General features: G+C 41.6%; 1 protein-coding gene across 7 annotated transcripts in view; it reads right to left on the bottom strand.

The window, feature by feature from the left end:
* The window catches only part of SCUBE1 (signal peptide, CUB domain and EGF like domain containing 1), a 178,935-nt gene that overhangs the window by 54,375 nt on the left and 100,228 nt on the right, over positions 1-24,332 (bottom strand). For 5 of the 7 annotated variants that reach the window (XM_083615559.1, XM_083615558.1, XM_083615562.1 and 2 more), the window contains 2 exons: positions 23,235-23,324; positions 7,861-7,977 (listed from right to left, as the gene is read on the bottom strand). In XM_083615559.1, the coding sequence (XP_083471685.1) occupies positions 7,861-7,977; positions 23,235-23,324 (207 nt within the window). The remainder of the gene's footprint in view (positions 1-7,860; positions 7,978-23,234; positions 23,325-24,332) is intronic. The other 2 variants (XM_083615561.1, XM_083615560.1) reach the window with 1 other exon arrangement.

Genomic DNA, 24,332 nt, shown 5'->3' on the forward strand with positions numbered 1-24,332 from the left:
GTAAGGTTTCTGAAAAGACAGTTGTTCACAATCTGCCCTTCCAACATTTCTCCAATATTTGTTGTTTTGTCCAAAGTGTTCAAGAGAATCCCCATCAGAAATGTTACTTGCTCTACGTTCTGGTAGTTAATTTTAGGTTCTGGACCTTTTGGTCATACAGGGTCTCTCATTTAGATGCTGATGTGCATTGCTTCAATTTCTCTACTGGTCGTTGACCAAAATAAATATATAGTTACGCATTACTTCAAAATGCAGTTTAGCCTCCTTCTTTATTTCCCCTTGAAAGCCCATTGCTTACTAAAGAACAGCAGTAGGCCCTGAACTCCAAAGATTGCCTTATTTCTCCCTGTCACCGCAAGACAAAACATAAACTTCAACCTCTTCCTATGCATATTTATTCAGAAGTACATCTCACTGTGTTGAACATTACTTAAACATCTCAACCTGCAACAAAATGTTGTGGTGTGGAGTGCCAATCAGCCAGGCCATCCTCCAGGAAGTTACATTCCTTTCCCCCTCCCCAGGAGGTAAGAATTCTGCTACCACTGAGCCTGTCCAATCTTCATTGTCTTGGCTTTCAGCGGAGGGCAGGGGAAAGTTACCTTCTTATGTTTCCTCCCTAAATGTATTTTGTCCTTCTGCAAAACGTGGGATCCCCTCAATTCTGTTGATACCTTGCTCTTTTATATGTGTGGAGCCATTTTGGCTACATTAGGACTAACACTTACTCAGGAACATCACTAACTGGGAGAATAATTATGAATCAATTGAATGTACCACATTGATGGTATTGTAGGACAGGATGCATTTGTTCTGAGATGGGGGATGGTAGTGACACAGTTTTAGTACCATGGTCTAGATGAGGAAGACAGATGGAGACGCTCATTGTCCAAGGCCATTTGCCTTGGAAAATTATTATGCTTGCACAGTCTGGAACAGACTCTACCCTGCACACTTTATACAAACTCCCCTCCACATACAACCCAGGAGTTGTGTACTATGAAGCTGATGAATCCAAAAGAAATTGATGTCATATCACATAAATATCACCATCTCTGCATATACACACAGAGAGAAGCTGAGCTATACCTTTTACTTGGCGATAATTCTTTTCTCTGATGACCTCAAAAATATAGTTTTATAATGCAGCCCCTTCACCATTCTGACAAGAAAATGTCATACATACACCCGTGTGTCCCTAGCATCTAGCACACTATCTTTGATTTGAAGCCACTTTGGCTGAAAAGCAAGGTATAAATATAACCACCCTAGGTGGATATAAAGCTACTATAATTAAACAAGCAAATAAGTAAATAGGGCAATCATGTGCTCCAATACACTACGGAGAGTAATCCAGTGTCGCCATGCTAACGCAACACCTGCCATGCCTTACATGTATCCAGCCCAGAACAAGACAGGGAAAAACAGAGCTGTGCAAAGCACAGAATGGTGCAACCACCATGACCCATGAAGTTGGGACCTTGCTGTGCACACCTGAGAACTCAGGTAAGACGAGGTTCAGCCTACTTCCTCATAACCTTATTGGCCAGAGGTCACAACTCTTCTGCCGTCCTTGGACTCAAAGGATGACGCCGCCGCAGTACCTCTGTCCCATCCCCGGCCTCAAACAAGTGTCACAGTTGACAAAATCAGGAAAGGGTTGGAGCATGCCACACAACAGGCCTCGCCAGACTACACAAGGCTCTTGTTGACTCTCAGCTTCTTGCATGGACAACTTCTTTTGTAGCTATTGACAGTTCTGTATGCTCTCTCTATGAGTTGGATTGGTGTCTGCTTCCAGTGAGCTCAAGGACCCAGAGGATTTGTCAGCAACAACCCCACCTCATTCCCATGCCCGTGACAACCCTGCCAGGACCCACCACCAATCACAGTGTGGTCATGTTCTGGAGATAAAGTGGAGAGGTTGTGGAGAGGAAGTGGACAAATGGCAATGGTGCCCCACGTCAGCTGGATCCAGCCAATTCACTCATGCTGACAGTGAGACAGACATCCCATTCCACTCCACCCCAAATACAACATGCAAACTACTAGGTATAACGATGCCATAGCACCATCCATTGCGTGACACAGGAAGCAAGACAACACCACCCAAGCGTTGTAGGCACCCCAGAATACATATGGATAATTCCTTGTATACCACACACTGCTTGTGATCACAACAAACAAAGGGAAGGAATGAGAGATGTCACAGCACCCAGACAGCTCCCTCGGGACAGGTGTGCACTCTGTGCAGGTCACACTTACTTTTCACATGCCTGGCCAGCAACCATCTTGTCAGAGACAAAAGAGAAGGAGCTCCTTGGACTCAAAGCCATATTGCAGAAAGAACAGGTGTGTCCTACAAACACATCCATAGCAGACACACCACGGAGCATTTGTCTCCCCACAAACTAAGTCATCAACACCCTGAGAGTGTGCGCCGCAAGAAAAGTCATAGCCTGGTGGAACAGGGGGTCCATGTTTCAATTCCAGGGCATGACTCCCTGCCAGAAATGGTGAAGAAGGACCCCACATGCAGACACCATGCGAACAGTACCCACTCCTCTAACAGGTCCAGTCCCTCACAGACCAGGCAGTGGGCATGAGGAGAGTGTGGAGGGGCCACTGGCCTTGACAGCATCAAGCTTCCCCCCTCCGAGTCCCATTTTGAAGTCAGAGAGAAAGGAAGAGAGAAAGATCCCTCCCTACCAACCCCAAGCGACAAAGAAACAAGACAAGTGGCAGACACAAAGTCTATATTGAACAGCATCCAGGATGCAGGAGATCCTGAAAGGGAAAGTCACACATACGGGGTCACAAACCACCAGCAGGACTCCCATGCCTGGGACAGCAGCTCAACCCGGAACAGAGGAGCAGGCGCAGAGTCCCTCGTGGCTCCAGCTCTCGTGAAGAGGGAGCGGGGTAGTGCCTTCTGAGTCCCTGAGAAAGGCAGGGACTAAGGCCACGATTCTCCTTTGGTGATTGCAGCTGAACACTGTATGCTGTGGCAGCTCGCTCTCCTCCGCGTGTCAGGGCTGTGGTTCTGCAAGGCAAAATCGCTCATGAGCGGTTGACGCTGAGGGCTCGCCCTGCCTAACAGACCCTGCTCCCAGCTCTTTGGGGAGAAGAGTCTCACAGCAGCTCAGTTTGGGCAAGAGAAAGGGCAGAACATGGGACAGGGTTGCTGCAATTGTACACCACAGCACGGCTGCTCCCTCCCATTGCTTACCTGTATGCGGCACTCTGTCCCTTTCTTTGGACAGGGGCTGTGGTTAGGTGCTTGCGTCTGGCATTTGAAGGGCAGGCACCTGTTAGGGTTCTAGGCAGAGAAGAGTTAGTCACATGTTCGATTTCCTCTGAGCATTCCGAAGAAAGCCCGTTTGTGCTCCCTCTTTCTGCTTCCCATCCCCAGAGTTCTCCTGTGTGCACTCTGGCTGTACACAACCTGAGGCACCTACTATCAGAATTCTGGTCTCCCTTTAGGTGGGTGGGAGTTATATAACTTGTGTGTTGATCCACAATATATCCTACACTCTTTTGTGGCAGTGTGGGGGAGGGGCATTGCTCAATCCTTTTTTTTGGTGGGCAGGAATAGGATTAGGCATAAATGTGCTCCTCCCTTGCTCTGCCACATTTTGGTTGCTTCTTACATTCCACAGGGTGGCGTCTGCCATAAACTAGAGCCCCTCGGTGGTCATAACTGAATTCTGTCCTAATTAAATAAAACATATATAAACATATATAAAATATAAACATATATAAGAAAAATGTACCATAATAAATATCAATTTCCAAGAAAATCCAAGGTACAATTTATTTCGAAAATCCTGAGAGCTGGCAGTGACAACCCTTTTCAATAAACAGGATCAACTGTATTGTTTAACCTCCTATGAAAACGCATGGATGTTACCCAATGCAATTCATTCTGTTCCACAGCTTGGGTTCCTGCAAATGATGGACGAGGACTTGAGCACATCAGAAGGTGCACCTCGCCCACCATCCTCTCCTGCAGTGGCCAAACTGGTGCCTCCAGGAAGCAAGACATAACTGCGGACAGACATATTTTCCATGATTTTTTTTTCTAATCCTGATCGCCGTATCTTCTGGCACTGATTTCCAAACTGTATGTGAACGAGTCCTTGCTTTTGTCTGTCTTGACTTCATTGAACGACCCAAGGTCTAATGTTATGAGAGATGGGGTAAACATCCCTTTAACCGCTTTCTCCAGACCATACATAACCTTATATACCTGTTATGTTCCCCCCTCCCTTTCTTCACAAGGGAGTTGCTCCCTTCCCTTGATCCTCTTGGTCGTCCTTTTCTGCACATTTACCAGTGCTGCAGTATCTCTTATGACACACAGCAGTACGGTCGCACCGCGGATTTGTACAGAGGCATTGCGATATTGACAGTTTTACCTTCGATCCCTTTCCTAATATAACATGGAATCCAACAACCCCTGATATAACATGGAATCTAATATAACATGGAATCCAGCAACACAGAGCAATGTACCACAAGCCCAAGTTCTTCATTCAGGTCAATCATGGCCTGCCTAGACCCCAACAATGGATACATGAAGTTGAGCTTCCCTGTCTCAGGGTGCACTTACAATTACTTTAATTCCTTGGCTTGCTTAGGGAATAAAACAACTTCTAGTTGTTTTACATTGCTTTCATACATCCCAAATGTCATCTCAAACACCATGTTTTCCAACAAAGGGAGTTGACCCATTCAATTGTGGTAAATCACAGATAAGTTAAGACATTATGATGTACACAGTGGCATGAATCAGCCCCTTGTCTCTTTAACTAAGCCAAAATTTTGATTATAAATAGTATACCAATCATTACAGCATTGTCTTCTATTTAACATAGTTCAGAATCAAGTCCCTATGCAATATGCCAGTCCTAAAAGACAACCAATAATACCGGGATCTTTGATGTCCTTTCCTACTACAGTTGTTCCTTGAAGAATCAGATCACTTATAGGAAAGATCTTCCATCCGAAGATCAGCAATGAAATCAAAGCTAAGCTTTGTACAAGACAGAAAGACCATGTTTTGAATAGAAGACTGTAGAAAAACACCATAGCTAAAGGATGCTATACTAGCTACTGTATATCATACAAAATGCCAAGTCTGGGAAACTGATTAGGGGTTAAATCCCTTGCCTCAGTTTATGCCCTACTGAACATGCCATTCTGATCCAGAGTGCTCCAACCTTTAGAAGTAGGGTTTTGCAGGGGGTTGCCCCAGCTACTCTGGGTTGCTTTCAACAAATTATAATACCACAAAGACCTGAAAATGTACTATGAGGCGGCTTGCTTGTGTTGGATGTAAGATTGATTGGGTGGAGCTGAAAAACTCTGGACTTAGAAGGATTTTATTTGGTGTATGGATGGCACACTTACCTGTATTATGACAAAACTGAAGTGCACAAGGGATTCCACAACCATGTGATAAGAAAGAACCTATACCGTGTTTGGGCAAGATATAAAGACCTCCTAGAAAGGAAGGGGCCCCTGGTGGATATCCCCCATTGAGGCAGTGGCAGCTAAGAATGTAAACATGAATAAGAACTGGGGTACATACAAGGACCTCCTTGAGCTTAGAGAGGGTACTAGAGGACTAAAAAAAAGAGAGAAGATGTACAAAACTACCGGTATGTCTCAGATTGGTTTCAGTATTTTCAAGAAAAGATAAAGAAAAAGGATTTTTAGAAGGAGGATCAGAATATGGGAAAACGATATTGGGAAACAACAAAAAATTAATATCCAAACTTTATAAATTTTTACTAGAACGGGAGACCAAAGAGAAAATGGTCAAAGCCATAATGACACACTGGGCTAAAGCTCTTGGACAGAACATTGACATTTTGGTTTGGGAGAAACTTTGGGGGGAAACTATGAACTTTTCAGCTTGCTATTTGATAAAGAAAAAAAAATACAAAAAATGTTTTACAGGTAGTACTTAATTCCCAGTAAACTTGTTAAAATGCACAAAAGAGGGTCCAAATTGTATTGGCAATGTTCAGAGGCTGAGGGATCTTTCATACATATGTGGTGGCAGTGGAAACATGCCCCAAAATACTGGGAGATGGTCTATGATGAGCTCAAAAGAATTCTTCAAATCACATTTCCAAAAAAACAACAACCCTGAAGCCTTTCTATTAGCAATAATTGGTGATGAGATCCCTAAGAAGACACACAGCTTATTTCTTTATGCAACTTATTTCTTTAGCAGCCAGAATAGTGTATACTAGAAGTTGGAAATAAAGAGAAACCCCACCAAAGAACAATTGCTGTACAAATTGACAGAACTCGCAGAACTTGCACATATGACTGTCAAAATAAGGAATCCAAATGAAAAAAGACAAAGGATGAGAGGGACAGTTTTGCGGAATATTAAAAATATATATACTAAAATCAATCTGCAAGTAGGGATAATGTTGTGAAAAACAGTTAAATACAATGAGGGATTAGAATGGGAAAAGTAGGGTGGACTAATAAACTGATAAACAGCAATGCTAGGTTTATCAAGAATGCCATGGAAGGTCAGGTTAGGAAGTCTGCACAGAAATTATGTAGGATGGTAAAGTATGATGTGTAAATAGAAAAATGCAAAATGCAAAAACAATATTCTTATTTTTTTAAAAAACCACAAATTCAATGAAGCACAGGAGCCAATCACCTGTACATCAATTTATAAATGATCATAGAAGTCCATCATTCATTATATGTGACCCCTTTGTGATGTTAGTAAATTCCACCCTAAGCTCTTATATGTTGATAAATATACAGTCAGACAGGGCTATAAGCAACCTTTCAAGATGTGTGCCATTCACTTATCGATTTTACTGTGATGACCACCCCACATTTTTCAAGATGTGGCAAACACAGGCCAGTGGAAGAGCACATTTTCTGCAAGCAGAAGGTGCCAAGCCTGTTCACTGATATTTTCAGCTAGAAGAATCTCTAGTTATCAAGTTTGGGAAAGACTTCCATTGAACACCCTGGTGAGCCACTCTCCATCACAGTAGCAAATATATAAATTTATGAATATCTGTCTGTGTACACGCAAACACACACGCATATTGTTACTTGTCATACAGCTCTCTAAGAATCTTAGCTTTGGCCTCAACTTTTTATTGTTTCAAACTGGCCATTAATACCTTCTGAATGTCTTTATTTTTCAGACTTTACATAACTCGCAAAAATATGTAGTTTTCCAAGTTGGAATCTATACCTTCAAATCATTTCCCCTTCATCAGAAAAAAAACCTCACTAGGTTTCAGAAATGTTATGTGAAAATTAAAATATAGGGAGATTTCTATTGTAATTCTTCACCCACCAATGTAATTATCCAAAGGACATAACAGATAATTTAGAAGAACATCAGGGACACAACACAAAAAAACAGTTTGTAACAACAACAACAAAAAAACAGAGATAGCAGGGGAAATTATACAATCAAGTTGTGATTGCTTATTGCAGTGTTAGGATCAGGGGTCAGCAAACTTTTTCAGCAGGGGGCCGGTCCACTGTCCCTCAGACCTTGTGAGGGGCTGGACTATTTATTTGGGGGGGGGATGAACGAATTCCTATGCCCCACAAATAACCCAGAGATGCATTTTAAATAAAAGGGCACATTCTACTCATGTAAAAACACGCTGATTCCTGGACCGTCCGCAGGCCGGATTGAGAAAGCGATTGGGCCGCATCCGGCCCCCGGGCCTTAGTTTGCCTACCCATGGTTAAGATCCTTCAGGTCTGTGTGTCAATTATATATCTGTACATTTAACCTCTGGTACTGAAACTGCTAAAGGGAAATGATGCATTGAAAAGCAAACAGAAGCTGACCTTTGCATGTTTTCCCATCAGGTTGTAGGTTGAATCCAACCGGACAGCTGCAGCGTACTCCTGTTGCTGTATCCTTGCAAGTGCGGTCACAGCCTCCATTATTGACAGCACATGTTTCTGAGAAATGAAAGAAAGACAGAGAAAGAGAGAGGAGGAGTAGTGAGGGAAGGAGTAAGGAGGGAAAGAGGGAGAGAATAACACAACACATTGTAGTCCTCTAAGTATCCTGCATAATGTTACAAAGCCATGTAAGCAATCTGTCCTTAAGCATGCAGCATCAATATGCCTCTTATGTTTATCACAAGGGCTTTATGACTGTCTTAAACTTCAACTGCAAACTGTATGCATGTTGACTTGAAAATAAGTCCCAAGGAATTTGATGGGTAAGAACTATAAGAACTGTTTTCTTACTGGAAAGGCCCACTGAAATTAATGGGCTTTACTTCCAATCAACATATTTAGAATGAGGAATAAAGAAGAGAGTAAGGAAGATTTTTAAATGCAGATTTTGAAAGGCTACTGCTTCAGCTAACAACATATTACATTTCAAAACAGACTCAAGCAGTCATACCCCACCCAAAACATATTATGTGGAGCCAAGACCCTGCGATTTCTGCAAAGCTTATATTTTAATGGCTCATCAGCCATTATCCAGAGTTGGCTTTTCAATATTCATTGGGGGGTGGGGAAGATTGCTCTTGATACACTATTGGGGGGGGATGGAGCCACAGAAAAGCAAAGCACAGCACTGGACTTGAAATTGAAATTTTCAAATCCTTTCATTCACAGAAAGAGTTAATGGAAAATGAACTACATACATCACTTTGACAGGAATCTACATGCCCAATCTGTTCTTACTGAACTACAAGCAAAAGGCATCTGGGTTTTGTCCACTTAAAGCTTTTTGCAAATTGAAAGGAGTTTGGAGTGGGTGGGGAGGGCATAATTGAGGTCACTGAACCCATTCCAAGCTGTGTCATTGAAATTTCCCAGTGCTTGTAGGATGTCAAATGGTGGTTGGGCAAACACAGGGAAGGGAAGCTGCAACACTTTTTTATAACTTTTGCAATAATGAGGAATGGGTATTAGGTCTCATTCCATGAAAAGTGCAACTTCATTACAATACAATAAAATAATAATAATGGCAGAATACATGCAAGTGTATAGTGTTTGTGAAGTAAATAATAAGCAGCAGTAAAATGAATCAGTAAACAAGAGCAGTAACTGTGTTGATTTTACTCATTGGGCTGAACTGTGTTTTTATCTAGTAGTTGTTTCTTGGTCCTTGATGAGATATTCTTCCCCCATCTCCTCTTCCTTTCTTCCCTATTAACACCTACTAACCCTGCAGTGACGCTGTGGGTTAAACCACAGAGCCTAGGGCTTGCCGATCGGCGGTTTGAATCCCCATGACGGGGTGAGCTCCCGTTGCTCAGTCCCAGCTCCTGCCAACCTAGCAGTTCGAAAGCACATCAGTGCAAGTAGATAAATAGGTACCGCTCCAGTGGGAAGGTAAACAGCGTTTCTGTGCGCTGCTCTGGTTCGCCAGAAGCGGCTTGGTCATGCTGGCCACATGACCCGGAAGCTGTACACCGGCTCCCTCGGCCAGTAAAGCGAGATGAGTGCCGCAAACCCAGAGTCGTCCGCGACTGGACCTAACAGTCAGGGGTCCCTTTACCTTTAACCCTACAAAACAAGTCATAGGATGGGATGTGCTTCAAGTTTCCCTTTTGCCAAAAGTGGCAGCCAAGGGGGTGGGGACACGGAAACCCAGCACAATGATGTTCTGACACACATTTTGCTATAGGAATCTGAATGCTACAAGAAGATATTAGCAAAGCATGCGGTATCATGTTTACTTCCAACCGTACAAGAGCCATAAATGCCAATACACTGCTAGCAATTTTGAGACTGAGTTTTACTCAGAGTACACCACTGAAATGAATAAACATGGCTAAGTTACTGCATGTCCATTCATTTCAATAAGTTGCTCTGAGTGAAACATAGTTGAATGCTACCTTCCGTGGAAGGTATTTCTAAGTTTCGCCCATGTGTGGCAGAGGAAATTTCAATCTGGAAGGTGACTGATCCCAAGGCTTTCCATAAAGCCATTCGTAACAGCTCACTCATGTTTATAAAAGATCCTTGGATTATTTGCATTATCTGCAAGATGCGTTAGACTTGAACTACATTATGACCCAACATATTACATAAAACTCTAACGATCACTTCTACGGTGAAGCAGCTTCAGGAGAGGCAATCTGGAGGAGAAATGTAGAGATCAGCAGTAGAGGTTATTAACGCTTTCCCCATCCAACATGTTTCCCCTGCCAACCCCCCACATAGGGGTTCCAGATCAGTGTTGCCCTCTTGTCCTTTGTATATTCCATTCCATTCCATTGTATTTAGACAAAATTGAAATGGTTATGACATTCATATGGCTCAAACTCAATGTGTTTCATTGAACTGCCGAGTTGGAAGGGATCCCGATGGTCATCTACGTCTAACCCCCTTGCGATGCAGAAACCTTTTGCCAAACGTGGAACTCGAATCCATGACCCTGAGATAAAGATACCTATTTGGCAGGTATCTGATCAGACAATCCAGGTTAGGATATAACAAGAAGTAGTATAGGGCAATACAGAGAAGTATATAACAAGGTTTGGAGCTTGTTTTTCTTGAACAGTAAGGCCCCATGCAAGCCCATGAAATTAAATAGCGTTTCGACGGCATGAGTATCGACTCTTTGGAAAGAGGGGCGGGGAGAGAAACCCTAGAATTCCTCTTTAAAGGTGCAGCTCTTTGAGCAGGCCTGTTCGCAGCCAACTGCTTTATCACAAAGAATCACATAGGGCTCAGTTCATTAATTTGCACATGGGCTTAAGATGGATCTTATACAAAACTGAACCTCTTTGCCATACTTCTGACATGAGTATAAGTTACCGCCACACCCCCACCAAAAAATCCCCAATTTAGCAGATTTAGTACACATGCGAGAGCTCAAAAGTGGAAAAATATAGAACCAGGATGTGGACGTAGAGAATTCACTAATTTTAAAAGAGAACGGGACGCCTTTTGCTTTTGCCTGCGTGGCTGAAATATGGACACCAACCTACTCTTTATTATCTTGAGAAAGCAGATCTAGTCAAAGTTTATGCATTGGTTTAAGCTCCAAGAATTTCAATGAGAGGGTGTTGAACATGTTCTTAATCAGTGGGCCACTAAAAGGGTTTAACTTTAACACTAAAAGGGTTTATTCAGCAGGTCTTCCGTACCCTTGCAAATAAGTCTATTTTGATGTTTAACCGCCTTCTGGCGGTTCCCTCATTGCGAGAAGCAAAGCTACAGGGAACCAGGCAGAGGGCCTTCTCGGTAGTGGCGCCCGCCCTGTGGCACGCCCTTCCAGCAGATGTCAAAGCGATAAACAACTACCTGACATTCAGAAGACATCTTAAGGCAGCCCTGTTCAGGGAAGTTTTTAACGTGTGATATTTTAGTGTATTTTTTATTTCTATGGAAGCCGCCCAGAGTGGCTGGGGAGGCCCAGCCAGATGGGCGGGGTATAAATAATAAATTATTATTATTATTATTATTATTATTATTATTATTATTATTATTATATAATTCTGGTGTGTGAATATGTAATACAATTTCCTGGGACGTCTTCCATGAGCAGCTATAATAGATTGCAAACATAACCCTGAATAAATTCTAAGAAAAAACAGGTATACAAAAATCAGGGAATTCAAAAATGTTTCTACCTAAAGCAATTTATTGGGAGTACCAGCAGTTTAACATTACAGAATGATTAGAAATGTCAAATGGCTACATTATTAAAAACACACAAAAAGCTATGGATTTGGCATAGCACTGCAACCAGCAGTAAATCTCACACTCATAGATTACCTATGGTTTATGAAAAGCCCTTTATGACAATTCATTGGTATCAGTCAAACATGACTTAAACAGCGATGTTACAGATTGCTGGGTGACAGCCAGCGAAAATGAGTAGGTGCAATAATATTCCCCCGATCCCCCAGCAGAATATATAAGTAGACCTGAAGGGTAACAGCTAGAGTATAAGTAAAAGTAATTCTGATTAAGAAAGAAAGAGAAGGGGCTCTAGGAAGCTCCTCTTACTTTAACAATTTCACAAAACGTCCCTCTTCTGTTAAAGCAGAGGGATTTATGCCTTTAATAAATGCCGACAATATGGGAAGAAATCAGAGATACTGTCCGCAGTTGAGGGTCAATAAATGTACCAATAAGCCTTGACTTGAAAAGAAAGCATGGGAAAGGGAATAAAGCTGAGCGGGTGAGTGGGGCGGGGGGGGGGGAATATGAAGTGTGGGAAACTCTTGCTGCATTTGCCCTACAAAGCAAGAGTTGTTGAAAGCCTTGCAAACTGCAATGTGTGGTTGGTCTGCTGCACTTAGATGTTCCTGGGCAGGGTCGGCCAATTGGTGCCAAAGAAGGATAGAACTTTCTTTATGTATACTACAACAGCAGCAAGAATACTTATTTCAAAGTACTGGAAGACACAAGATCTACCCACCCGGGAAGAATGGCAGATGAAGGTGATGGACTACATGGAACTGGCGGAAATGACTGGCAGAATCCGAGACCAGGGAGAAGAGTCGGTGGAGGAAGATTGGAAGAAATTTAAAGACTATTTAAAGAAACATTGTAAAATTAATGAATGTTAGAAGGAGGTGTGAGGAGGTCAAGGAAATAAGCAAATGAAAGATAAGTTATGGGAAGATTTGTTGTGTTTTTTTAATTGTTTGTATTTTTCTGTTTTTCTCTTTTTTCTTCTTTTTTTTCTTTTCTTTTTTTTACCTATTGTGATGTGTTGTTTTGCTTTTGTTTAATATGGTGTTTTTATTTTTGCTTTTTGTAACCCTTAAACCTTAATAAATATTATTATAAAAAAAACAAAGACTTCCATACCTTTAGAAGCATTTGAAATCCAGGTTTTAATTTGGGATCTAGATACAAAATGAGAAAATAGTAGTAATCTTGTAGCTACTTTGTAGAACTCCCCTCTCCCCCAGGGTGTGATTTTGGCCACCTCTTTAGTCGCTTTCACATGGCCTTTAAATATTTATCTATTTCAATCTGCTTTTAATTGCTGATGCTGTACTGGAGTTTTGAAAGTGTGATTGTTCTGCATTTTATCTTTGCTGGTCTTTACTGAGGGTTTTTAATGTTGCTTAATGTACTGCAACTGTGCTTTGTATTTCAAATTGTTTTTATGAGGCTTTGCAGTATTGTTTTATAAGGCGTCTATACTCGTTTGGCTGTTCTATTCTGTAAGCCCCTTGGTGGAGGCTATTTGCGGGAAAAGCATAAGTTTATAAATCTATACAGTATATATATTTATTTTCATTTTGTGAAATTTATACAGCGCTTGATTGTAAAGAAAATTAACACCCAAAGCGGTTTACAAAAATAATAAAAAGATCAATGATGAGAGGCTGAGATGTTCCACACACAAATTGTTCATTAATGATAAATGTTGGTGCAGCCAACACGGTGCTCTCCAGATGCTGTTGGACTACAACTCCCACAACCCTTGACCATTGTCCATGCTGGTAGGGACAGATGGGATTTGTAGTCCTATCGCATCTGAAGGGCACAGCATTGGCAACCCAGGATCTAGAGTGAAGGGTGAACAGTGAGGTAGCCAAGTTCACTGATGGTACTGAATTGTTCAGGGTGGTTAAAGCAAAAAGGGATTATGAGGCAGGCCAAAAGAATCGGTCCAAACTGAGAGAACAGGCAGTAAAACAGCAAATGAAATTCAATGTAAACAAGTGTAAAGTTATGCACACCTGGGCCCCAAAACTCTTTAATTCCCCATACATGCTAGTGAGATCTGAACCCGCAGTGATAGCGTCATGAAGGTGCTAACTTAGCTATATAATGAGATAAGAAAGATGTTGAAATATATGTTTATTGAAAAACCAGAAGCATTTTTACTTGGCATTGTAGGGGATGATATTAACAGACAGGATTGTAAGTTGTTTTTATATGCAATGATGGCAGCAAGAATATTATTGGCACAAAAATGGAAGCAAGAAGAATTACCGACAAAAGAAGAATGGCAGATGAAATTAATGGACTATGCAGAACTGGATAAATTAACAGGAAGGATTCGAAACCTGTGGGACCAGAGATTCTTAGAAGATTGGAGTAAACATTTGAACTATTTGAAAAGCAATTGTAATGAACTGCAAGAAGTCCTGTAAGGAGGACTACTTGAAATATTGCAAGAAAGAATTATTAGTTAATGATAATTAATTAATGGTATTATTAATCATATCATTATTAGTTAATGATAATTAAAAGTAACAGAGAAATTAAGAAATGCAGAACAAGTGATAAAGAACGGAAAATCTTCAGAGGTTGTTAACGGGAGTCTAAAATATTGTATAAGGTAAGAAGTTATGTTAAATGATTGTTGGAAATGATATGTTAAAAAACCAATAAAAATGTGTGTGTGTGTGTGTGTGTATCTATATCTATATCTATATCTATATATAGCTATATCTATCTATCTATCTATCTATCTATCTATCTATCTATATATGAGAATGCAAAAAAGGCAAATTATGTCAGGGATCATTAAGAATGGGATTGAAAATAGAACTGCCAATTTCATCATGCCATTGTACCAGTCTATGATGTGAGAACAGTAGGAGTTCTGCAGACTGAACCTCCAAAAGGGCATTGTAGAGTTGGAAAGGGTTTAGAAAAGCACAAGCAGAATGATTAAGAGGGTGGAGCAATTCCTCTATAACGAGGGCTTACAACTTTGGGGTCTTTTTACTTTAGATAAAAAGGGGGTACATGATAGAGGTGTATAAGATGTGTACCTCTATCACATGGTGTGGAGACAGTGTTTTCTCTCTCTCTCTCTCTCTCTCTCTCTCTCTCTCTCACACACACACACACACACACACACACACACATAACACCAGAACCCAGAGTCATCTAACAAAGCTGAATGATGGAAGAATCAGGACAGGCAGAAGAAAATACTCATTTCCGCAGTGCCTAGTTAAACTATGGAATTTGCGTCTACAACAGATCGAAACGGCTATCAGCTAGAATGGCTTTAAAAGATTAGACAAACTCATGAGGCCGTCAGTGGCTACGAGGTACAACGGCTGCAGGAGGCAGTTTGCTTCTGAATACCAGTTCCTATGAATCAGAGGTCCTGCTTGTGAGCTTCCCGTCTGGGAGAAGAGGAGGCTGGAGTACATGGGCCATTGACCTTGATCCAGGAGGACTCTTCTTATGTTTGTTATGGGAAGTCTCAAGGCTGTGAGAAAGCTATAGCCAGATCTCAGTTTTGCAGAAGTAGCCAACTGAAATGTCTTCCAAATGTGCATGGCCTGAAAACGCTGAATGTGGCCATTCTGGATCCATCTTCTGTGGTTTTGATCTAACAATCATGAGAATTTGAGGTGATTTTATGGTTTTCAGAAACCAGTGAAAAGCAGTCTCCCGAATGCTTGCTTTGGCAGTTTGAAACCAGACATGAACCAATAATGGAACAAAACCACAAAGCATCCAGCAAAACTGGGCAAAAGGTTCATACAGCAACGAAGCTGCCAAAATTTCTTGTTTTATCATTCTTGAAGTCTGGCACCATCAATATTTGTGGGCAAACTACATGTTAAGCTCAAGCAACACATTTTAACTTTTAACAATGAGGCCCTATTTAATTTGGAAGAAAATTCACATTTATCACAGAATGCTGTCATTTTATAATGGCTAAAGCAGGAGCATCAGACTCAAGATACTTGAGCTTCCCCTTATCATCATTAAATTCAAAAGGCAAGTAGGGAAGAATCTGTACTTTTTGCCCTCTCTCATGTTCTTCAAATCTCTCCTCAAAACTAACCCCTTCCTTGAACCTTTAGTTATTGCCTAACTGGAGTGAAATGAATCACCAATATTATTAGTTTTGAAATGTCTCTCCCACATTTCTAACTCCAGGCTCAAGTAGCACCATGCTACATGCATCAGGGCATTTTATTCTGCTGTTGCCACTGCTCAACCTTTCCTCCCCCACCTCTCTCTTGCCTCTCCCTTTGCTAACGTTCAAACTGTACAATCCTTTGAATGCTCTGAAGAAGCATACAAATGCTAAGTTTGACTATTTCACCCCATCTCCACACATTTAGAATTAAGGGATGAATACTTGAAAGGATTTGCAATCCTTCTTCAATATTCAGAGTGATGTAAAGAAATCAGCCACTGGCCTCGTTCACACACCGCTTTAAACCACCGTTAAGCTGAACTATGGTTTGAATGTGAATGTGTGTATGCTGGTACAGAGGAAGAAAAATCATAGGCACTTTGCTCCTCTATTCCTAGCAGGAACTAACCCATGGTTTGGCTTATCATTAGTAGAAGACATACTGGTACTTCATAGATGGCTGTGTGATAATGAATTTGTATCTTTGCTATGTGGGAAGTGTGCGGTTGGGAAGAAATGGGGGTGCCTCTTCTATCCCAGCAATCATGGGTTGAGGTAGGTATGGCCCGGGGGGGGAGAGAATTCCATAATAAGAGATGCTTGTACATGGTTCCCTCTTCTTTTTCACCCTGCAGCATCAAGCTCCTGGTTCCTCTACAACCATAACACCATCCAGTTTGACTGATCTGTTAGTGAAAGCCAAGTTGGGTCATAATAATATCTTGCTCATCCACAACTTGATAGTGGATGAAGGAGCTGACCTAGTGTTTACCACCAATACCTGAGTAGGTAAGCTGGGAGGCGTGAATCTTACCCAGCCTTGCTTGCCTATGTACCCAGGGCAGAATATACAAAGACTGGAAGGTCGACTGTGTGTTGACATAGTCCAGTGTTTCTCCAAGATGTGTCCCCAGCTGCTATTGGACTACAGTTCCCATCATTCCTGACCACTGGTTCTGCTAGCTAGGGATGATGGAAGTTGTAGTTCAACAACAGTTGGGACCCAAGTTTTAGAAGCTACTGTGCATAGTCCTCAGATCTTCTATTCTGCTCATCAGACTTCATCATCTGAGGGCCTGTGTCTGGTGTCAGGCTAAAGAGAAAGACTGGAAGTGCTACTGGTCTATCGACCACCTTGTTGACTGAGCTGGTAGAGGTGGTCTCTGAATTATTGTCCTGGGGGCTTTTGATGTCCACACTGAAGCTGCTGTGTTTGGTCTGGCTCAGGTTTTCATGGCCTCTGTGACAACCATGGAGCTGTCTCAAGTGGCCACCAGGCCAACCAAAAGTGCAGGTCATAGCCTCAATTTGTTTTTTGCCCCAGCTGATAGTCTGGAAATAAGGAGGTTTCTGTGACTCCATTGTCATGATCAGAACACTTCCTGGGCTAGCAGTACCAACCTCTCCCATAGTAGTAGGGGGCAAATTAGGATGACCATAGATTTATGGATTCCAATGGACTGCTGAATACCCTGGAGAATTTCCGGTGGCTAGAACTGGTGGATGCTGAGGCCCTCATCTCTCTATGGAGCTGGAAGAAGGAGGGTGGGAGAAATTATCACTCCTGAGCACCCTCTCTGACACTGGATCACTCCCAGGTATAATGGGGAGGTATATGTGATGAAACTGGCCAGGTGACAGCTACAGCACAGGTAGTAGAAGTCCCACAGTGAAGATGACTGAACATTGGCTAGAGCACATAATTGTTCCTACTGTGGTGGCAAAAGCAACAAAGGGGGCCTTGCAGAACTCTTCAGGGTAGTCCATAGGGTGCTAACACCTGTATTGGTCGATGGAGCCTAGGACACCTCAGGGACCCTTTGTGAGTTGCTTATTGGGCACTTTGAGAACACCTTCGTAGCAAGCTAGATGCCATGACTGATACAGTCCCAAGGGAGGTTTCTAAAGCCCCACCAAGCTATGTTTTGTGGGATCTGTTTCAGTTTTCACAGCCTGGTGATGCTGACAAGGTGCTTGTGAGTTGGCACTAAACAACATGCCTTTTGGATCCTTGCCCTTCACCGCTAGCTGGGGTCAGGGGCAAGGGTGTGCTGCTGCTTTGGGTAGTTATGTTAACTTAGGGCAGCACTGGGGACCCCCGGCCTACCACGCCTCCCTATTTCACCCAAGTGCGCTTGCAATTCTCCCTTTCCATCTTCTGGTAGGATTCAGTGTTTTTCTGAATTTGGTACCTTTTTCTGTTACCTTGACATGGAAATTGTGGCCTGACTTTAAATTGCACCTGCAAAGGGAGAAAGGAAGAATTGGGAACACACTCCTGTGCTCCTGATTCTTCCTTTGAATTTTATCTACCTGTATCAAATGTCATTGTGTGGTAGACATGTCAGTGTTGGTGTAACTGGACACGGAGGAAGGGGTTAGTTTCCTTCATGATTGTAAATCACTCCGTGTAGGAGATAAGACAGCAGGTGCATGGTCAGCCAAGCCAGTTGCTATGAAAATGGCACAGTGCCAACTATATAAGTGATTAATGCATATCAGCTCAGTGGGTCCAGGGCCTTTCGAGTGTTGGGGCCAATTTTGAGAAGTAAGCTGAAGTCTTGAATTGCTGGAGCAAGAAATACTCCGTATTTGTATATATCTGTATCTGCAAAGCCTACAAGTTGTATGTATACATCAATGTCTGGAACTGTTTACTGAATCCTTATCTTCTATAGTAGTAAACTATTCTGGACCTTAAGTTGTGACCAGAACTGGGTATCTCACATCCGATTGTCCTTCTTCCTTTCCCCCCCATGGCTTTAGATTTAAATATAAAGCATGAGATTTTTATTCCAAGTGTTCATGTATTTCAAAAGATGTACATATTTGCTACTTTGTGAGTTACTGTAAAATATTAATATGTTTATTAATATAAGTATGCTTTGGAGAAAATAATAATATATAAATAAAATTCCCACTCACTATGTTTGCAGGGATCACTGCAGATGGTGACAGCAGTCACAAAATTAAAAGACGCCTGCTCCTTGGGAGAAAGGCGATGGCAAACCTAGACAGCATCTTAAAAAGCAGAGACATCACCTTGCCAACAAAGGTCCGTATAGTTAAAGCCATGGTTTTCCCAGTAGTGATGTATGGAAGTGAGAGCTGGACCATAAAGAAGGCTGATCGCCGAAGAATTGATGCTTTTGAATTATGGTGCTGGAGGAGACTCTTGAGAGTCCCATGGACTGCAAGAAGATCAAACCTCTCCATTCTTAAGGAAATCAGCCCTGAGTGCTCACTGGAAGGACAGATCCTGAAGCTGAGGCTCCAATACTTTGGCCACCTCATGAGAAGAGAAGACTCCCTGGAAAAGACCCTGATGTTGGGAAAGATTGAGGGCGCAAGGAGAAGGAGACGACAGAGGACGAGATGTTTGGACAGTATTCTCGAAGCTACAAACATGAGTTTGACCAAACTGCGGGAGGCAGTGGAAGACAGAAGTGCCTGGCGTGCTCTGGTCCATGGGGTCACGAAGAGTCGGACACGACTAAACGACTAAACAACAACAAATATTTGCAGGCTGATAGTTGCTTGAAACCGGGTATGAACATGGGTAGAAACAGGAAGGGGCAGGAGAGAAAAACTTAAAAGGAGTCCTGCTCCAGCCAATAGTAAGATCTTGTAAATTTAACCCTAATAACCAGCCTATTGCTGACTTGCGCCTCAACTTTTTGTTTTGATTTTAAAACAATAATCTGTAGTCACATCCCTGAAGTTACGGTACATTTCTGTGTGAATTCTGTCACAAGGGGAATTCTAAAGTGTGAAACTACACACAACAGTTTGTTTTGCAGGTTTAATAGTCCTGCAGCAGAGGACTTTGTCAGCTTAAAAGCAATTTGATATTCTTTTTAAGAGAAAAAGAACAAAACCAAATATGGGGAAAACATTGTACTGACCACTTTGAAATGACACCATCAGTATGAATAATGCTCTAGGACTGTGAGAATATATTTGCCATCTACTTCCCTAATGAAGGATCAAGGAGTAGTGATAAAGCAATATGGCAGTACAAGGAAGGAAGGGTTTTCTCCATGGCCAGGACTGGAGTAATGAAAACCACAAAAGGCGACAGTCATTCCTGGTCACCTGTACTGATGCACTCTTACACACATTTCTAGAAGCAGGCAAGCCCCCAGATTTACCTCGTCATAAACTGGTCATGTGTCCCTGAAAGAGTCTTCTGGAAAAGATAGCAAGGAGGATTGTTAAGGTTTCTGACTACTTCAGTAGCTGCAGCTGTGGAAAACCTCTACTGTAAAGGCTTTTGATTTAGAGAAGATGTGAGTAAGAAGTGTATCCAATTATGCACAGTGTGGAGAAAGCAGACTGAGAAAATCAAGATGGACGTCCAATGAAAGTGAACATCCAGTGAAAATGGATGTTGTGGATGTCCAGGGAATCTGAATGTGGGCAGATTCAGAGAAAACAGTTCACACAGCACACAGGTGAACTACAGAGGCAGGAAAGGAGAGCGCTGTTGGGCTCTGGTCTTGCTTGCAGGTTTTGAACGGGCACCTGGTTGGCCACTGTGAGAACAAGATGCTGAGCTAAATGAGCTACTGACCTGATTCGTACATTTTTATGGATTGCATTATTCATTATTATTGTGTGTGTCAACTGTGCCATTTATTTCAAAGCATTATGGGGCTCAGGAGACAACTTGTTATTTGGACAGAGTTCTAAAGTCCCTTTAAAAATGGTTGCCTTCTGGAATATACCGGTATTCAAAATCCGCAGCCGTTTTTATTGTCAATCCATGTGCAAAAGTTATATAATTACGGGATATGCTGATAAGGCGTTAAGCTTTGGAATCTCTTTCTTAGCCTTATTTATTTATCATTTTAATAAAGCGACGTTTCAATCTGAGTTCATCATAAGGTTGCACGAATTACATTAAATGCAACGGGACTTTTAAATAAACATTCATAGGATTACACTGTAAAAGTCAACTGTCGTATCTATTTGTTGTGAGGATCAAACAGGGAAGAGGAGAACCCTGTACGCCACCTTGGGATCCTTAGAAGACAAACATGGTATATAAATGTACTAAATAAATAAACATGAGTGTCTAGAACAAACTTCATATCCTCTCCACTGTTGCCTCTTTGCAATTCCTCAGCAATAATTAAATTTAAATTTTTGCTCTGAGAACTTAAAAAACTGAAGCCACTAGCTCCCTCCTCTGAAGATGATATATGCTATACATTCCTACCCATCTAAACTTGTTGCCAGCTGAACTCCCACCTTGAATGATGAATAGACATAAATATTTCTTCATCTGTTTGCCTTCCTACAAATTCCTCATCCTTATTAAAATGAAACATCTATGTATAAAGAATCAGTGGATTTTATCATGTCGGTAAGAGGCTTAATTTGCAATAATAATAGTAATAATAGGGGCATGGTCCTACTAGGACAGGGGGAAACGCCTGTTTTATCAAATATTTCACATAACTAAAGACCAGCCTACCTTTCAGACAGATGATAAGTATTTAGGTTGCTGGACTTGCAATCAAACATTTGTATTGCAACTGCGGCCCATAGTTAGGAAATCGATGTATTATGAGGTGATAGAATTCTGGTACGGTTCAGAATTCTACCGTTTCACTCGGTGCAAAGTGTGTGTACATTGGCTCTAAAAAGAATGGGGGAAAATATTTTGCAATCATGCAATTTACTTGCAACTATTTCTCTGTATCACAAAGAATATTCAGAAAGGCCATTCAGTGCCTGCCAAACAACTGAAAGGAGGCTTCTTTTAACCTTTTTCTTTTAACTGGCAAAAAGCTTGAAGTTTATAATATGAAGGTACAAAAAATAATAATTTTGTGCTGCACCCTCACTTGCTTCAAATTCTATGACTCTACAAGTAAAGTAAGGAAATGCTCAATTCAATTTTTGATTGAGCTTCTCAGAAAATGTGTAGAAATTGTAACTAAAATCAGCAACACAGTGTTGAAAGACTTCAAGGGGGGGGTCCCCCACAAAAGAATCTGTGGCTACAATCAACAATCCAAATTCAGTTGCAAATACATGTTTGACAGAAGCATGTGGTGAGCCTCTTGCTAAACCTAGAAAAGGCAAGCTGATAGAAGAAACGACATATGGATTGTACACACAATTCACACTTTCATCAAACAAATAGGAATATCCCTTTTTATTTGTACAACAAATAGCAGGAGCAATCATCAATTGAGAGCCTTCTGACTGAGCGGCAGAATACAAATTGAATAAGGAATGATCAATTCTTGAAGGTTTTCATTAACCAATCACCTCATTAAATAGCAACACAATGGGTTTATATTATAACAAAACTGTTCATTTCCGATATTATGTGTTCTGGAGCAAAGAAACATGAGGCCAGCAACACATTCATCCTACCCTGGACCATTGTTTCCATCCATGTGAGATTGGCCAAGGGAGAGGCATGAAAACCTTTGATTCAGCTTCACCTGGGAAGAAACACAACCTTGGCAGGTAGCACAGAGCTACTTGCCTATGCAGGTATCAATTTCAAATGATCAATAATCCTGCAAAATGCTGCTTCTATTTTTTAAATGTACAGTAATACCTCATGTTACGTCTGCTTCATGTTACGTTCTTTCACGTTGTGTCCCGCGGCGACCCAGAAGTACCGGAAAGGGTTACTTCCGGGTTTCGCCGCTTGTGCATGTGCAGTAGCACTAAATCGTGCTTCACGCACACGCAGAAGCACCAGATCACACTGCGCTCATGCGCAGATATGGCACTTCAGGTTGCAGGCTTTTCATGTTGTGAACGGGACTCCGGAACGGATCCTGTTCGCAACCGGAGGTACCACTGTATGGTGTGTTTTTTTAATTTTTGAAAGAAAAGTGCCCAAGGGCTCCGTAATGGGGGAGGGGAAAATACTTCCAACAATTCCAAACCATGAGGATATAAAATTATTTCAAGCAAGGGTATAAATATTTTAAACCAAAAGTACAAAAAGAATGACATCAAGCATTTTACACCATTGGAACTTGCTACAAAGGGTAACACTAAACGATGAAGCTGACCCACTCGGGTCGATTTGTACTCACAGAAACACAAAAGCCACATGTGAGAATCAGACTTGCAAAAGGTAAATAAGGTTAGTGGCAAAGACTCTCTTCTTTGCACCAAAGTCTTTCAACATTAAAGCTACAGTATTAGAGGGGTTTGGCTGGAGAGAGAATAGATTTAAAATGGGAAATGAACTGTTCGATGAAAGATCAGGATTCTAAAACGAATTGTGACCTCAGCAAACAGATGAACAAATTAAAAACAGAAATACTCGAAACACACCCCCACACCCCCATACACACAAGAGACAAAAGTTGAGAGCACATCAAAGGAAGTGGAAGAAAAGTGTTACCCATAAGTAGCCGCCGTTTCACCCGCTTGTCCACATCAGCTACTGACGTGGCATTGAACTCAGAACTCTCAATTGCAGCCTCATCCTTCTCTAAAACACAAGTAAGGGACAAACATGGAGCAGTTGGTTAATGAAAAGCCCAATTTTCCACTGCTGAAGAAAGTTTCTTAGCCTGGTGCAACCAAAGCCAAGAAGCATGAAAGCACTAAAACCCCATTTAGAGAGTTAATTCCATTTGAAATCCCAGAAATAAATAAAAGTATGCTGGAGGGAAGGAGGGAGTGGAGGAGGGGGGTGGGGAGAAGAAAATGATGATGAAAAACAAAGTAATTAGCCGGCAAACACATATTAAGCTGGTCTCACGCCAGCCATAACACAAACACAAAAGAGAAGGTGCCCCAGATCGGTGTTAATTAAGAAATTTAAATGATAAGGTTTCAATTTCAACACATTGTTAAAAAAAGAAAAGGAGAAAGGACAAGGTGGAGAGGTAGGTGGCAGCTTTTGAACACAGCTGGCAACAAGGATACTGAACACAGAAGAGAGCTAAAAGAATCCGGTGATGGATGGGCATGGGAACATGACAGCTTTGTGCATGTTGACACAGTGTATCAAAAACAAAAACTGCATGCAAATTTTAAAAACCGTAAAAACAAACACAAATATAAAAAACCAAAACAATTAAGTTGGGCAGTGCTGGTTGCCTGCTTGTCTATGGAACACGACTAGCTAAACATTCAATGCTAGAAAAAAGATGTCACAAGAATAGTCTAGTAATTTTTAGAAGCATGCAGTGAAGCGGGGGGCATTGTTAGCACAGGACATCCTGCAGGTAGGTTCTGATGTCCTTTATACGGAAAGCTTCTATCCAGCATTAGAAGAAGTTAAGTTATGCAATACTTAGAAATATACCTAAACAATCCGTTTGCAAGGATGGGAACAGATGATGAGGTGAATGAAAGGTCTCATACATGGGGGGTGGGGAAGCAATACAGGGAGCAGAGGCTAAGCGATTAAAATAATTTATATGGGATGGAGAATTGCATTTAAAAAGAAAAATACGAAACACAAGTGGGGACTTTTCACATGCAGCAGACA

This window comes from Podarcis filfolensis, assembly GCF_964270895.1.
Source record: "Podarcis filfolensis genome assembly, chromosome: 5".
Lineage (NCBI taxonomy): Eukaryota > Metazoa > Chordata > Lepidosauria > Squamata > Lacertidae > Podarcis > Podarcis filfolensis.